Source organism: Apteryx mantelli, chromosome 5 (assembly GCF_036417845.1).
Source record: "Apteryx mantelli isolate bAptMan1 chromosome 5, bAptMan1.hap1, whole genome shotgun sequence".
In the NCBI taxonomy this organism is placed as follows: domain Eukaryota; kingdom Metazoa; phylum Chordata; class Aves; order Apterygiformes; family Apterygidae; genus Apteryx; species Apteryx mantelli.
In genome coordinates, this window is record NC_089982.1 from 11,954,794 (window position 1) to 11,970,696 (window position 15,903).

A 15,903-nucleotide genomic window follows, 5' to 3' on the forward strand; every position below is an offset into this window, starting at 1 on the left:
CAAAGCTGGGGACGTGCGTTGTTTTGTCAGAGGGGTATTGAAATAATCTTGGGAAACCAGTGAAGGATACAGGTGTATCAGTTATTCACAGCATCTACTGAGTGCTGATGAAATGGATATGGTGGTGTTAATAAGTGGTTGCCTTCCCAGGCATGGGGCTCTTGGTCCTGGAAAGCTTTTGGTGTGTGGGTGGCGTGGGGTAGTGTGGTGGTTTTTTGCTTTTTGGTTTTTTGTCAGGTTAGTATGCAAGGTGTTTCCTGAGGTTTTTTTTTGGGGGGGGGTTTCCGGATGGAGAGTAGACTTTGTGCACAGTGGCATGTATCTGATGGAGGATTGAGCCCTTTGAAGTTGATAGTAGGTTTTGGATCGAGCTCTGAGAATTGTTTTTATAAATAAGAATAGTATATTATAGTTACAGGATGTATTTAATTAGTGCCCGGAATCTATCCATTAATGTGGGGTTGTTTATAGAAGTACTGTTAATATTCCCCTTTGGGAGTTTTGCTTTTCTACACGCAGTTGTTCAAAATAACATGTCGTGTTAATAAAACTTAACCAGAATTAGAAGAAAAATATTTTTCTCTCTCCTCTTTGCTTATGCTATGCATTTACATTCAGTTCCCGTTGGGCTTCTGTTTTGGGGTGTGTGTATATATGGCTTTTTCTACAGCAACAACAGAAACAGACAAAAAAAGAACAAAAGCAAAAACAGAAAAATGTGCTTAGGAAAACATACTGGTTAGCTGGAGATTCAGGGGTTGGTAGCACCTGAAACTACTTGCACAAGGGCAAGTGTGGGACCCTGAGGTTTTATTAATTTATATTTCATTTCACATTGGACTGTCCTGAGGAGGTTTTTTTCCCCCCTTCCCAACCCTAAGAATTTCATGTGGTTTTTCTTCAAGGACTGCTGAGGCAGAGTTTGTGTCTGTGGGGAAGTTCGGCATGAGGTTAGTCTCCTCTTCCAATGGGCAAGCTTCCTCCCCTGAAGTCCAGATATGCTTCTTAGGAGCTTGCTGGGGTTATTCAGCAACACCACTGAGCTTGGGACGTGTGCGAGCAGATAAAAGGAGGCGGTAAATACAATATTGCCTTCAGCAAGCTGAGCCCCTAATGAATTTTGGTGTCTACCAGGTCTGACACAGTCATGCTGCTGTGCTGCACTTTACAGCCAGAGCGCGAGAGTCTCCTGGACGCTTTCCTCTCTCCTTGCTTACGCCAAACCCTATCTGAATCCTCCGGCTGACGTTAATTGCTGTCCTTGCACTGACTTCGTGAGCAGGATCCTGCCCTATGGTTGCCGAGCGTCTGACTCCAGAGACTTGCAGCAGGGTCAAATGGGTGTGAGGAGAAGGGGACTGGAGTGACTGGCGTGTTGTTGCTTGAGCCTCCAAAGCCCCTGCTCCCTTAGCTGCCAATGGGCAATTGCAGCCTCTCCCCTTGGGCTTGATTTGGGGTTTTGAGAGAAGCTGCGGCCCCCAGAGGTGTTTGCTTGTAGGCAGATGCCAAGTTCTGTCACTAGTGCTGCAACCTCCTGCTAGGCCCAAGCGTGGAAGCACCTTCATCTGGAGAGCAAAAGCTTCCTGCGATGGCCCCTGTGCCAGCCTGGCCCCCCTTGCGCGCCCAGCCTGGTAGCAGCGAATTGACTCCATTTCCCCGTGAAGTGGCACTCGGGGGGGAAGGAGGAAAAGGTAGCAGCACTTGTGGTTCCCTGAAGAGAGGGACTCGTGAAAGGTGTTGTGGGCCAAACTTTCTCAAGTAGCAACTTATGCCAGCTCTGCATCTGGCTTTATTTGCATTATTGGGATTAAAGTAATAAGCTTGCTTGAAACCCTCGATGATGGCAAGTTGCCGTTTGCCAGTGCTCTGCTGCCGAAGAAGATTTCTCCTGACCGGCTGTCTAGTCTGCATGGCAGACGATAAAGCTTCTACTGCATGCTCAAGAGCTGTTCTTGTTTTCCTGATGCGTTATCATCCATGACTTCATTTTTTATTTTAAGCCTGATGTTTGCCTTTATATAGGCTTTAGGGATTTTTATAGTACGGCGCATGGTGTAAAATGAGTAGTCGTTGGGGACTGTGCGTAGGTTTTGGTGAAAATTTCTTCTGTTGGTAAGATGGTCTTTGCAAAAATGCATGTTTACAGTATTAAGCATAACCCCACAGCAAAGGCAGCGTCTTGTTCTCTGGGCTTCTGGGGGGCCTGTGAAGCACCAGCCTCAAGGCTGCCCCAAAAATTGCCATGGCTGCGCACCGTTTTGCTCCACTCCCTCGCTTGTCTCTACCAGGCGGTGAGGCAGCATGCTTGGCCATCTTCTGTCTGAATATTGCACAGCCAGTGAGTTGGATCCAAGTGCCGTGGTGGAGAAGAGCCCTGGTTTCCTAGTGAAGTGCCACCACTGAAGAACCATCCTTATTTGCCCATGCCGTTACGCAGCTTTATAAAGCAGCAGCTGGCAGATGGTTTTCATATGTCCAAACCTGTGCCCATGTTTGCTTGGAGACCAAATAAACATGCTGAGATTTTAGAGGAGGACATGCAGAGGGCTCTGTTATGAGGCCGACTGCTTAGAAATCGGTAGCATCTGGGAGGAAAGCCTGGCAGCAAAGCCTAAGCCCTAGCAAAAGAGTGAGAGAGGAAATAGAGGCAGGGAGAAGAGCGAAAGTCATCTTAGGGCTTTAGCTGAGGCCACAGCTCGTACATGATGCCAAAGCTTCCCTTAGTCGTCATCACCAGGGCTGTTTATAGCACTGAAGTCAGGTGGGTGTGAGTCCACAGCCGTGTAGAAGTGATAGGTTTGTCGGCACTCGTACGTTTTGCTTGGAAGCTGCGGATTGGATTTCCCTCGCTTTTCGCCTTTGTTATTTTGGTTGTCCCAGTAGCTGTTCCTGTCTGACTACAGGTAGAGGCATGGGAAAATAAGGCCAAAATGTGTGGCTGTTTCTTGCCCAGAATGCGACAGTGTTACCAGCTTTTCTAGCTCCTTTTCCCTTTGCAGCTCTTCCCTCCTAGACACCTCTTGCAAAGACAAGGTTTCTGCTTTTACTCTAAGGTTACAGAAGTTAAGTTCTGGAGCTGTCCTCAAACATGTATTCTCCTGCTAAGGAGCACCTCGCTACGAGTGAGCTGCATTAAGGAAGTCATCTTGGCTGTATAGATGAACAAGCAAAACTGAGGGGAGTGCTGGAGTAGAATTTGCTGAGCTTGGACTGGTGGCGTGAGTGGTGGGACAGCTCGGCCAGCATCCTGGCAGGAGTGAGAGCTGCAAGCCGAAATATGGCTAGGAGCCGTGCAAGTGCTGTGTGTGCTTGTGAGGGGGTGCCAGGGGGCTCGGAGGTGAGGGATGATGGCCGTGCCGGGGAGGTGCTGCGTGCCAGGGCTGGGCCCGCGGCAGGGACCCAGCAGCCAGTGCTGACCAGCCTTCCTGGCGTGTTTCTTTGCACAGCTGGGCATTGGGCCTCCATCTCCTACTCTGCACTGGCACACACTTGCCACCTCTCGCCAGGAGCCAGCCCCGGGGTGGCAGCTGCGCTTGAACAGCTCGGGAGCCTGGTACGTCCCACGAGCCGTGGCATGGCCTCGTTGCCATTATCATGTATTTATAATTGCACCGGTGAAACTATTTATTTTATTCCCAAGGAATTCCTGCTGCAGTAATTGAGGTGTTGGGAAAATAGGTCCCTGCATTAGGAACTTGTCAGGCAAGGCTAATGCTCGGTGTCATCCCTCCCTACGTCCAGGTGCTGCCTGCCTGTGGAAGGCTGGGTGTTCCCACCGGCCGCGTTTCCCTGCGGGAAAGCCTTGCCCTTGCTCAAGGGTGATGGCATCTGCTGGAGCCTCCCTCAGAAGCCAGGGGACTCGGAGAGCCCTGGAGGGAGGGAGGAGACCGCGTTGCTGTCGGCCTGCTTTGTGAATGGCCTAAGAGGTGTTTTGAAGAAACAAGCCTCCACTTTCCTGTGTGCCTCCAGAGGGGTCCAGTCTTGCCAGCAAACCTGCTTCCTCACAGCCCTGACTGCGGGTGACGTGCAGCCAGGGAAGCGTGGGATGAGAACGGCCAGGGCTGCGGGAGCCTCTTGCAGAGGCCGGTCGGCTGCACCGTCAGGAGCCCCTTGAATTACTGCGCTGTGGCAGCGTGGGGAAGGGAGGCAGCACAGCGTTTCTCTGCTGCGGCTGTAGCATCTGTGGAGCCTCATTCTGGCTGACTTGTTCCAGATGGTAGGTAGCCACCTTCATTTGGGCTGTCTTTGCTCACTTGCTGACACAGGCTCCTCCCGAGTTAATCTGCAGTCAAGTCAATGGTCCCCTGCTCAATGGTCTGATGCACGGGGCTCAGGGAGAAACTTGGTGTTTTCTCTACTTCAGCGTTAGCCAGGGCTGCCTCTGGCAGGAGACATGATTTCAAGTCTCTTCCCTCCCTCTTGGCGAGATCTGCTTGGTAGAGCATCTCTGTGACTCTGTAGCCAGCTCCTCCTGCCCGAGCAAAACTGTATGTGGGCCACAGTTTGTCACGGGAACAGGCTTTCATCGCTGGTCTGTTTGTGATGAAGGCTGAGGACTGGATTTGAAGAGAGGGCAAAAATGTAGTGCATAAGGGAGTGTGGCGGTACCGGAAAAGAGGCCTTGGTGACCTCTGTGGTGGGGACTTGTGGTTCCTTCAAATTGTGTTGCTTTTAATTAAAGTCAAGATGAGCTAGGGTGCAAGGAAGACTTTTTCCATTTTTTTTGGCGGGGCATAGCTCAACATATAAACTGCACTGCAGAAAAATATATGGGGGGCAGAGTGGGACTCTGTGAATTTATGGTGGTTAGTTTAGATGTCTAGAATAAAAGGTTGGTCTTTGCTACAACCTGTAAACTAGAGCTGTAAAGCCTCTCCTTGGATTCCCTTGCTACTAGAGAGTTAATCCCTCCTTCTGGTGTAGCGAATGTTTATTTAACTGTCTCCTTTATAAAGCATTTGTGGAGCTCAAACATTTTGGAGTGTCCATTGGGGGTTTGCTGGTGTCCTGTCCAGAGATTCTTTAGGACTTGGACGATCCCCAGGGTTGCAGTGGAAATTGAATGCTTTTGCGATACTCCCCCTTTGCGAGTGATGAATGTGGAGACCACTGTGGGAACATTCCTGTCTGCGGCCTGCGTGCGGGAAGCATGTTTTGTCTTGCGCTGCCCGTTGACTCCAGAAATGCGAAGTATCTGTAGCAGTCTATCAGCGCAGCAAAGCGCGAGGTGGAAGGGGAAAGCCTGGTGTAGCGTGGCCTTGTGCTCACATCTCTTCCTAATGATAGCAGTGTTGTGACTGTGCCGCAGACCTAGATCAGATCTGCTTTCCTCTGGAAGAGCTCTCATGTCCAATTAATGTTTTTGGAAGGACAAAGTACAGTCTTTCAAGGCAACTGTGAAAATTTGGAATTAATGAGGTGGAGGGAAGGAAGTATTTCAGCTAAAATGGGGAATAGCTCCTTGAAACTATGTCGTATTTATCAAAATCTTTGTGGTGGGTTTCCTAGATAACGGCAGGACAGTGAAGGCACTCAGGAGGCGGGTGAGGAATCTTGTTGCTGTTAAGTCAGTTAAGAGCAGGAAGTCTGCAAACTAATGCTTCAAAACTGTTTGTCAGCTAAATAAGTCAGTGAACCTTGCCCTTTTCCTCTCATGCAGATTTGGTTCGGCTTAATTCTACTTTGAGCTGTGATGAAAATACAAAACTGCACGCTAAGGTCAATGCTGTTATTTGTAAACCTATATTTTCCCTGACTGCTGACCTTTATTATCAATAATGAATGATTTTGTGGTGCCCTAGAAGAGCTTGATGTGCTATGAAGGGCTAAACACACTCCCTTTTTTGTGAAGCTTATGCAAGGCCTGTGACTTAGCACTCAGAAATCACCTTTCCTTAGAAATTAGATCATAACACAAATAAGTGCAAATCCAGTTTTACTCCTTTGCTGGGTTGGGTTTTTTTGTTACTTCTGCAGAAATGTACTCAGGCGTCTGCATTGCTGGTGGGAGGCAAAATCAGGACTCCTCTAGATTTGAAATGTTTTCTCTGGCCTGCTATTTTATATCCTGAGTTGTCATACATGTGTGCATATAGCGTCTGGCTTGAAGAAGAGCTGATCTGACAGTGGACTGAAACTTCCTTGGCAATGCTGGGCCAGCAAGGCTTCCCCGGGAGACTGCCCTGGGGATTTAGCACTCGCCGTGGCCTTAGGTGTCATGGTAGAGGTTTCCCAAGGAGCGCGTTGGCCTGCTTCCTTTAGGCCCTCTGGTAACTCCAAGCCCGAGAGAAGCTCCCAAAATGCTTGTCATGTAAACGGGAAAACCATGAAGGTGTCAGCCTTGTTTAATATGAAGAGAATTGCTGTGATAAATCTGAACTCTTTAGCCCGGGCTTGAGAAGACCGCTGAATAGATGAGCTAAAGCCACATGCCTTATATACGCAGCCTTGTGGGCCCTACTCGGAAATGGGGTCTGCTTTTCTGGCGTGTGCGTGCGGGGCAGTACCATGCTGTGGCACTTGTCTGCCTGCGAGCAAGCCAGCGGGGACATGGCGTGTTAGCTTGGGTCCTGTTAATGTTCATGGGGCTCAGGAATCATCCTGGGTGTCTGCCAGTTCCGGAGCTTGTTGAAGGGGCGGAAAATGCCCCTTTGATGTGGAGCTACGATTTCAGGGAAGAAAACATGGGGTTAAGGGGCTGCAAGCCAGCCCTGCTCTGCTAACCTAGCAAGGAAAGCTGCTGCTTTTTGTGCTTGGAGCGGCCCTTAATTTGATTCAGGTACGGAAACAAGGCTGCCTTGTTAGCGTTTTACGAGCAAGTGCTGTGAGCTGCTCTCCTTTCTAAGAAGCTCCGCGTTTCCTTGGGTTGCGTTCACACCCCTGACGGAACTGGAGTTGGTGGAAGCCCCGCGAGGGTTTGGGGAAGACTTGGCAGTGGGTCAACTGCTGCGTTCCTGTGTCTGCTGTTAATTCTCCCTGGTTGTGCCCCAGATCTCCCTCCCGGAGGGCTCCCTGCCAGCAGCCGCTGCGTTAGTGTAGCTCACCAAGTTGAGAGATCACGCTGTCCTCTCTGTGTGAGTCCCGTATTGTGCTGTGGCTTCAGCTAAGGGCTCTTCGCAAAGACTGTGTCCACTTATTTAACGGCCTGTGATGCAGCTGTTTCAGCGCTATTCTGAGTGCGTGACAGTGAAATACAGATGGAAATGGTAGTTGCTGATGCTTGTTTGTTTGGTTTCTTTTTTTCCTCTCTGCTGTCTGGCTGGATTGGAATTTGTATCTGTGATGATGTGGGACTCTGTAGCCGGAAGGGTGAGGAAAAACTGAAAAAACAGTATTTCCAAGGACTGCATAACAACAAGCCTTCTTTCCACCTCCCTACTAGCGTCTGCCTTTCTAATCTGAGTTGTTTTTAGCTCTAAGATGAAATGTCCTCAAGTCTAACAAAAACCCAGTCTTCCCCCAGTGTTGCTCTTCTCCAACCAGTGTAAACTGGCCTGGTGTCATGAACTGGCTTGCCTGCCGTGCTGCAGCTGGTGGGCTGCTGGGTCGGGGCTGGCGTGAAGGATGCCGCAACTTTCTCTGCTGCGCCCAGCTGAGCGGGGATGCCTGGGGACGCTGGAAGGGACGTATTTACCTTTCCCCACATGTGGCACCTCAGGAGACAAAAGGCGGAGAAGCGGTAATGAATTGCAGGCGGCTTTGGAACATGAGTAGTGGAGCGTTTTGACCTGGGGAGCCTGGCACTGAGCAGTAACCCCAGGTTTTATTTCATCAACCTCATGCAAGAGTTCAAAAAGGCAGTTGCACGTTGTCCTGCTGATGGTAGAGAGACCGGCTGGCTGAAGTGAAGAGCATCTGGTTCTCGTTGGGTTCTGCCTTTGGATGGGCTTCCTTCTGGTTTGTCGCGTTGGGTCTCTCTCTTCCCCCTCCCTCCTTGCCTCCCTTCCTTTCTCTCTCTCTTTCCCTCCTCCCTTCAGCGCGTTTACAAGCCTTGCTGGAATGCACATATGGTCCTTATCATCCCCAAAGTCCCGCTTTTTTTGCTGGTTAGCAGTTTGTGACATCAGGGGCTGTTAGAGGCATTAGTCACTCTCACTCCAAATAGAAAGGTTGGTGGTTTTGGAAACCTACACAGGAAAAGGTCTTTTATGTCAGTTCTTGGCACAGATGGAGCTGTTACCGCTCTGAGCTTGCGCTGACCTTTAGCCAAACATTTTGCCTGGAAGATAAATGTTCGTTCCCACTCTCTACAGCCACTTCTGAATTGTCAGATTTTGCTGACTTCCCCCTTCACAGAGGAACGCGACTGTATCCTTTTCTCCATCCTCCTGCTGAGCCGTTGCCGAGTGCCAGTATAAGCAATTCCCCTGGCCTCACAGCCCTCCTCGCCTCCCCGCCAGCGCGCCGTGGAGGCGCGGGAGCAGTGGTGGCACTGGGCTGCGGGGAGCACGTCCTTGCCGCGTGGCAGGGGCCGCAGCTCGCAAATGCGGGCCGGGGGAGATGGAGGTTTTGGACGCTGGGTGTCGGGGAGGTGACCCATGCAGAGCCGTGTTGGTTTGGGCTAGTGCGTTGGAAAAGGTGGCCTCAAGGAGTGTTCTGGGTTTCCCCCCTCCTTCTCCTCCTCTTCGTGCCCTTCCCTTCATGCACGTCTGTTCCCTCCTGCAGCCTGCATGTGTGCCGGTGCCTTGTTGCTGTCCCCAGTGTTGTCCCGCGAGTGATTTAGGGAGTTTGCTGGAGTGAGAAGGAGATGGGGATCCGCATGAGCAGGCATTGGTAACCTGCCTTGGACAGAGGATGTTTCCTTCCCCATCAGTTCTGCAGTTTCTTGCCTGCGTTCACCTCAGTGTGCCCAGGATCACCCAGCCTTGAGGGTGTCCCCCCCAGGAACCCCTTGCTTTGCCTTGCCAGCAGCCTCCTTTGGCCCAGGACTTCCCCGATGCAAACTCCTGTAACTGCAGAGCGGTGCTCTGTGCGAGGAGGGCAGCACCCCCCCCCCCCTTTCCCTGCGGCGGCTGCTGCTGGGGTCTCTGCTGGCCAAATCGCTGCCTGCCTTCCTCCCATGAGGTAACTCTTTGTTTATTTATTTATTTATTTATTTTGCTATCCCGATGCTTCAGGGTTAAGAAAGAAAAAACAGCATGTTCAGAGCCTTTTTGAGTTCCCCGGGACCTCCGCGGTTACTGAGAGAGGGAGCCAACGGTGGCATAACATTTTGACAGTCTTGCTTGTTGCTGGGCGTAGGGAGAGCTGGCTCCTTGCTCTTGTTTTAGATGTTGCTGGAGGGCTGGGGTAAGGGACTGCCCAAGTTAGGCAGGCTCTGTTAAGGAGCTGTATGCTGCTAAGCAGCTACAGCTGGTGTCAGCTTTGGTCTAGGAAGAGCAAGACGGTTTAGTGAGGCCCAGCCCTGCGGGGCAACAGGCAGGGAGCTGCGGCAGGGAGTTGCTCCGTGGACTGGTGGCGGGGTGGGAGGCACTAGCCATCCAGCCTGCCTACCCCTCTGATGAATCCCTACGTGACCCATAAATCTGCAGAATGGTGATACGCCTTGCAAAGGGTCTGCTCTCCTGTCGCAAAAGAAGACTTCCCAGACGTGGAGCAGCTTGCAGAGACATTGGCCTGAGTCTGCAGACGGCCAGCAGCAGAGGCCTGCAGACAGGACCTCCCCCTCGGCTGCTGGTGCCACTGATGGTTATCCTAACAAAAAACAGTTCTCCCATTCTTTATTAACTGATTGATTGCTACAGGCTGTTTTCTTCTGGCGCGAGTGCATGCGAGCGCTACTGGAAGGGGAGGAATGGTTCTTTCTCTGTTAGAAGCTTTGCCCCATGCTATTATAGGAGTTCTTTTGCCCAAGAATTAAGGGTTCAACCTTCATTTAAGTCTCTGAGGAAAGCGAAGTGGCTTGCGGGTGCCAGTTCAAGCAACTTAAACGGAGAGCTTAGCTTTGGTTTAGGGGTTGGCTCTTTGGGCCCTGCTGGCAGGAGCCTTGGCTTTCAGGGTTAATGCAGGGAAAACGTACAACAGATCTAGCTCTTGCTTGACTGCTCTTCATCTCCATGCTCGCTGCTGTCCCTGGGCCATCTTGCTGTCTGTGGACAGATTGAAGTAACGCTGAGGTCCTTCGCTTTGGATCTAGCATTTAAGATTTCTTCAGAAACGGGGGAATGTATGCCTAGTAAGTGGGCAAAAATGTAGCTGGCCTGAGATGCTGACAACAATAAAAGCTTTCAGAATTTCTTCAAGGTTCTTCTGAAATGGTGTGGCCTCAAATAACTAAACACTTGGTTCATATTTGTGGTTTAGCTCAATATTTTACATACCAGCTTTTTTTCCCTCTCAATTTGAGGCCCGTTTTTGTTTTCTTTAACTCTTCGGAGGCCATGTGAACCTGACCCCCAGGCGCCAGGAGCAGGGGAACACAGGGGCACCAAGGGGAAGGTTTGGCTGGCCATCTTGAAGCAGAATGGGCTCAGCCGAGAGCTTGCGTGGGCCAAGGGACTAGCTGTTGTCATGATCTGGACCTGGGCAAGGAGACCAGAGGGCAGAGCAGGGCAGTAAATGCAGATGTCTGCACGGAGCTGCTCTGCAGCCTCCTGGGAGCGAGGTTCCCCCGTAGCTGGGAGGAGAGTCATTCGCTTCATGGCACATCAGCTACCAGCCACCTTCTGAAGCGTGAGGACGTGGCTCTGCTTTATGCTGCCTCCAGAAGAGTGATACGTTTCTAATTCCCTTTATTCCCCCTCCCAGTCTGCACGCAGACATGCTGTTGCGGCCTTGAGTGAGGAAAATAAGTTTGCGTTTCCCTTTTTTCCTGCTAGCTCTGCCAAGCCGCCGTGGCTTAGAAGGAATGAGCCGATTCTCTCCCTGCACGTGCCTCGTCAGCCAAATAGTTTTGTAAAGCTTCACTGAACTGCATCCAGGCAAACCCACTGGTGGCAACTGAGCATCTGTTACACCATTGCTTGACCTGTAAAACCTTTACCTTTAGGAGCTACGTGTGAAGAAAGGCAGATCCTAAGTAGACTTGAAAGGACTTGCATACTCAGCGCCTTGGGGTTTTTTTGGTTTTCTTTTGTTTTTTCTTAAGAGTTTGGAAAATGGAGGTCCTAGTCTTTTTTTTGTAAAGGTACGTGGTAGACCCTTGGTCCTGGCTGCGCCTCTGGATTTGGAGGCTTGTCTCTGCTTTCCTTGCCCCTTCCTTTACCATGCCAGAGTAACAGGATCTGAAAGATTGTTGTTGACCCAAGAAATGTCAATTCTTTGGGCTGTAGGTCGCTTTCCAGAGAAACTTAGTGATCAACATCTTGTCCAAATAAACATGTGTTTATCTGTTACTTCACAGCTGTTGGAGGGATAGCACACAACTCTGCATGCTTACAGTTGCTTCCCACTCATGTAAACGGTGCACAGGGTGGGAGGAAAGGTTCATCCTATGATGCAGGGGCTCAGTAAGGGAGAAATGACTCTGTCCTAAGCCTGCAGAGAAAGAGTTTAAAGACTGCTCTTGAGATAACTTTAAGCTCTTGGTATCTGAGACACTTGATGAACGGACTCTTACCTTGTGAGCCTGAGGTCGCCGCTTCCATACGTGGCGAATGGCCTATGCATTAGCAAGGCATCCCTCAGGACGGGGTTACTGGCGGAGTGACAGCTGAGGGGTTGTTCTAGGCCATCGGTGCATTTAGGGGGGGTATTGCAGAAAGAGAGGAGCAGGGCTGAGCCGAGAGGTGTGCTGCTGCTGAGCTCTCCAAAGTCCCTAGGGGAAAACCAGGAGTTCCCTTGGGAAGAGGTCAGGGAGGCAGGGGGCCGATGTGCATTTCCACACAGGATGAAGCACCTGGCAGCACAGCCTGCTCCTCCAGGAGCAGAGCCCTGTGCTGGGAGGAGCGAATCGGTGCTTGGAGCGTTGCTGGAACGAAGCTTGCGCGGCTCCCCTGGTTTGCTGGGTGCACGTGGGGGCAGGAGCGGTTGCCGTGTGTCAGCCTTTGACCACTCTCCAAGTGAAGGCACCCAGTTCCTACTGGGATGGCTTGCTTGAGACCAAAAACTAACCCGCTGACTCCTTTCTTGATGCAGCAATTCATGGCCAGAGCAATGCGGCTGTCTGACTTAGCATCCTGTTGTTTTTAAAACATTTCTGTCTTGCCAGACTGAACGCATGAATCACTTTCCCCTTCTGCTAATTATACACTAAGCAGTCGCACTTGTTGCTCTCCAGCAGAGGTTTCCTTTCCATGTTGATAAAACCCAAGCCCACGAGCTATTTGGAGTTTTGAACCATTTTGGTCCTTGCCATTTGCCCCTGCAGCCCAAGGGCCGGGAACGATGGTGACACTGGGCAGTTCCAGTTCTGTTAGCTCGGCCCAATGCAGTCAGGCTACTTGGCAGCAGCAAAAGCAGAAAAAAGGTAATTCCAGAAGTAGTTTTGGCCACGCGGGAAGCTTTCTGCTGCTCATCATGCAGAAAGTATCTGGGCCCTTCACCTAATTCTGGTGTAAAGGGAAAAATGTTCTGCCCCAGTTGCAAGAGAGGAGAAACTAATCCAGTTAGCATTCTCAAATCATCTGCCTGGCAGTGCTTCCCTGGGGTAAGCGATTAGGGTGTTGGAGCTAGGCAGAGCTGTAGCCATATGAACGGGCTTTGGAGGGTTCAGGGTGGTGGTCAGGGTCCCCTCAGCTCTTGCGAGTTGCTGTGGATGGAAACTGTCCCTTGCAGTTTTACTGAGCTGCATCCCCGGCAGGGCTGTGCCCTGGCAGAAGGGTCCCAGAGGCTCGTGGAGGGTCCTGCGGCCTCCAGCCTGCCAGCCGGACCTCTGCCGTGGGGAGAGCTGCAGGAAAGGGCAGGGGGTTGTCTCCCCATTAGTGTGCCTGTAGTTACCCGGGGGAGCAAGCTGGCCCCCGGAGGAGGGCGGATGCCAGGCTGCGGTGGTTGGATGCTGTGCAGCGTGTGCACCTCTCCCCCTCCTGCCTGGGGAGGAGCAGCCTGCCGAACTGCTGGGTCTCTCCCAAAAACCTGCCGGCTCCCTGAGCCCGGCTGCACGCACTGGACCTGGCTGCTGCGTTGCACAGCGCTTTGATTTGCCTGTGCATGAGGGGATGGTATTTACTCCTGTAGAAATGCACCTGTTTTCTATATCCGCAGTACCGAGAGATGTGCTGCAGTCTGGAGACTACTGCAGAGCACCGGAGACCTGGGTGCGCCTTTCAGCTGTGTCTCTGCCCGTGCCTTGGGCCCTCGGCTCTTCCTGGAGGTTTTGGTGTTCCAGGCAGATAGCAGACTACATGTCTGCCCCCTTTATGTGGCACAGCTTGTGCAAAATATTTGGAGTTGAAAATTGTAGGGATGCTGGGTTTTTCTTCCACTGTTGATGTTTGCCACTTGCAGAAAAAGAAGAATTAAAAAAACCCAAAACTGTGCAGTAAAAAAAAAAAACCTGACACAGATGCAAGATATGACTCTACCTCCTGTTCCTGCTGAGTAACTGATGAGGAGGCAAATACTTGCTTTCCTAAAATATCTCAGGGAAAGAGATTGGTGCTGTGCTGAGGGAAGCTGAACACCCACCGCTTTCTGTAGGGCTTGAGTCATGGGCACCTCTTGCTTTCTGGGATGTACTCTGAGCTCCCTTTGGTTAATCATAAACCCAAACCCACTGATGTTTTTAAAATGCTAATATCACAAATACTCAGTTTAACTCATTCATGTCATGCACAAATCCAAGGGTCTCCTTCCACTGTCGGGGACTTTTTCAGGAAAATCACTGTCATTGGTAAATGGGGATGATGGTCTTCAGGGGTTTATTTTTTACCCGAAAGGAGTCAGGAGGGTAACATCCCTTAATTGCCTTGCCCTCCGTAGGTACTGTGGTGATGAATATCCTCCTAGTACGTGGAGGGGTGGAGGTGAAGAGTCCGGTATATTGGCCTTCAGCTAAGCCTGGTTAGGATGCGAAGGAAGAGAAGATTCGAATGTCGATGACAAGTGCAGAGCTCCATGTGCCAGCATGGCAAAGAGGAGCCTTTTGCCCCTTCCCTGCTGCTCTTACATGTGGTGATGGTACAGAGATGAAAGATTGTTTGTTTTTTTTATTTGCTTCTATGCACTGTCTTTCTCGGAGTATTTCTCTTTTAACACCTGCAGGGCATTTTCAGGAGCACTCGCTCCTGCATGACTCCTCCTCACTGCAATCAGTAGCAATCCCATCAGCATCAAGCAGGCTTGTTGAGGGACGTGGCCCTTTCTAAGGGACTAAAGACTCCCTGGTCTCGCAGCAGCACAGCGGGGCTCTACGTTTGGAGGAGGGAAGGGGGGATGCCTAGCCATCCTGCAGAGAGCAGGGAGTCCTCCGCTGCCTTTGAGTCTTATTTTGATAACTGGAGACTGTCTTTTTCCACGCCTGGTCCAAAGCCTGCAAATTTCATGGAAAGGACGCTGGTTTAAACCAAGCTGAGGTTACCCAGGGCTGTAATTTAGCTGAACAGGTGTAACTTATGTGGCGTGTCTCGGCTGTCCGTGTCTGGGATTGGGGAAAGGGAGCCGTCTTAAGCTAGGGATGACAAACTGATTGTGGAGAAAGCGGTTGTGTGAAACAGCAGTGGAGCCGCTTCGGGCACAGCGAGGTTTTCTTGATCGGTGCTTGAGGCATTGGTGTAACTGTGACTTGCCAGGGGAGATGACCAAACTGACTTATTTCTCTAAGCTCATGTGTAAATTATCATACAGCTGTTGTGGAAGAGTCCTTAATGTGGTATCATGTTGGAGGTGTTCAAACCGCCATCCTACAAGGTCTGTGCTGCCATGCTACCCTTGACACAACAGCCTTGGGTCCTCGGCGTTACCAGCTCGGGTCCCTGGGCAGCCTGAAGGAGGGGAGCCGGTCCAGAGGGGTGACTTCCAGCTTCGAGGCAGCTGCGCGAAGGGGGCCTGGGGTGCCTGGCCTGATTTTTTTCTCCTAAAAATGGAGAAGGGCACTGTGGCAGGTCATGGGGGAAAGACTAGGAATGGTGCTCTGCTTTCTCACCTTGTGTCGGATGAGGTTGGTTGTAAAGCAAACCATCTGCAGACCTCCGTGCATGCTTTTTTCCCTTCCAGCTAAGGCCCCTAAAAGCCAGAAGGGCATTTAGCTGGCTTTAGAGGCATTGCTTAAGCAATTCAAGCAACGTCCTGCTGTGGCCGTAGCAAAGTATTGCACTGTGAGCGCAGGAGTGTCCCGTTCCCCTCCAGCTGCGGTGAGGATAAAGTGAGTTTGGCAAACTGAGCAAGGGAGAGCACAAGCTTGGCTCTCCACTTGCCTGCACTCATTTCCATGAGCAATACTGGGTTTGGAGCGGCAGCCACGGCCATGTCGCAACCTGCATAGCTCCGTGGCTTGCTCTTTGGGAGTGCTGGCCAGACTGTGTGGTCTCCCGCCTCCGGCAAACTCCTCCATCATTCCACACTTCCTCCTAGGGCCAGGCCCAGCCCTGCTCCCCGGCAGGGGTGTTTGGTGTGAGATGCTGTTCGCTTTCCCTGTCACACGCCTTTCTGCTTGGCTTTGCAGAGCGATGACCTTAGGAACCTGTCCCTCTCTGGCCATGTGGGCTTTGACAGCCTCCCTGACCAGCTGGTCAACAAGTCAACGTCGCAGGGCTTCTGCTTCAACATCCTCTGCGTGGGTAAGTTGTCCCACACTGCTGAGCAGGTGTCCCTGTGCCAAGGGACGTGCACATGTTCACAAACTAAAAAGCCTTCTCCCTGCTCTAGAGGGTAAGATCTGAGCCCATGGTGACCGTAGTGGCAGAGAGCTAACAGTTTTTTTTTCCCAGAGCTGCTCCAGGGTAAAACCTAATATCCGTCTTTTCCTTTCCCCCCTTGCCCCTGGATTCAAAATGCAGAAATTTCTAGGTGATGGAAATCTACCTTTTT

At 51.2% G+C, this 15,903-nt stretch overlaps 1 protein-coding gene across 6 annotated transcripts in view; it reads left to right on the top strand.

Annotated features, from left to right (window-relative positions):
- The window catches only part of SEPTIN11 (septin 11), a 78,558-nt gene that overhangs the window by 14,917 nt on the left and 47,738 nt on the right, over window positions 1-15,903 (top strand). For all 6 annotated transcript variants that reach the window (XM_067297516.1, XM_067297513.1, XM_067297512.1 and 3 more), the window contains exon 2: window positions 15,539-15,653. In XM_067297516.1, coding sequence (XP_067153617.1) covers window positions 15,539-15,653 — 115 coding nt within the window. The remainder of the gene's footprint in view (window positions 1-15,538; window positions 15,654-15,903) is intronic.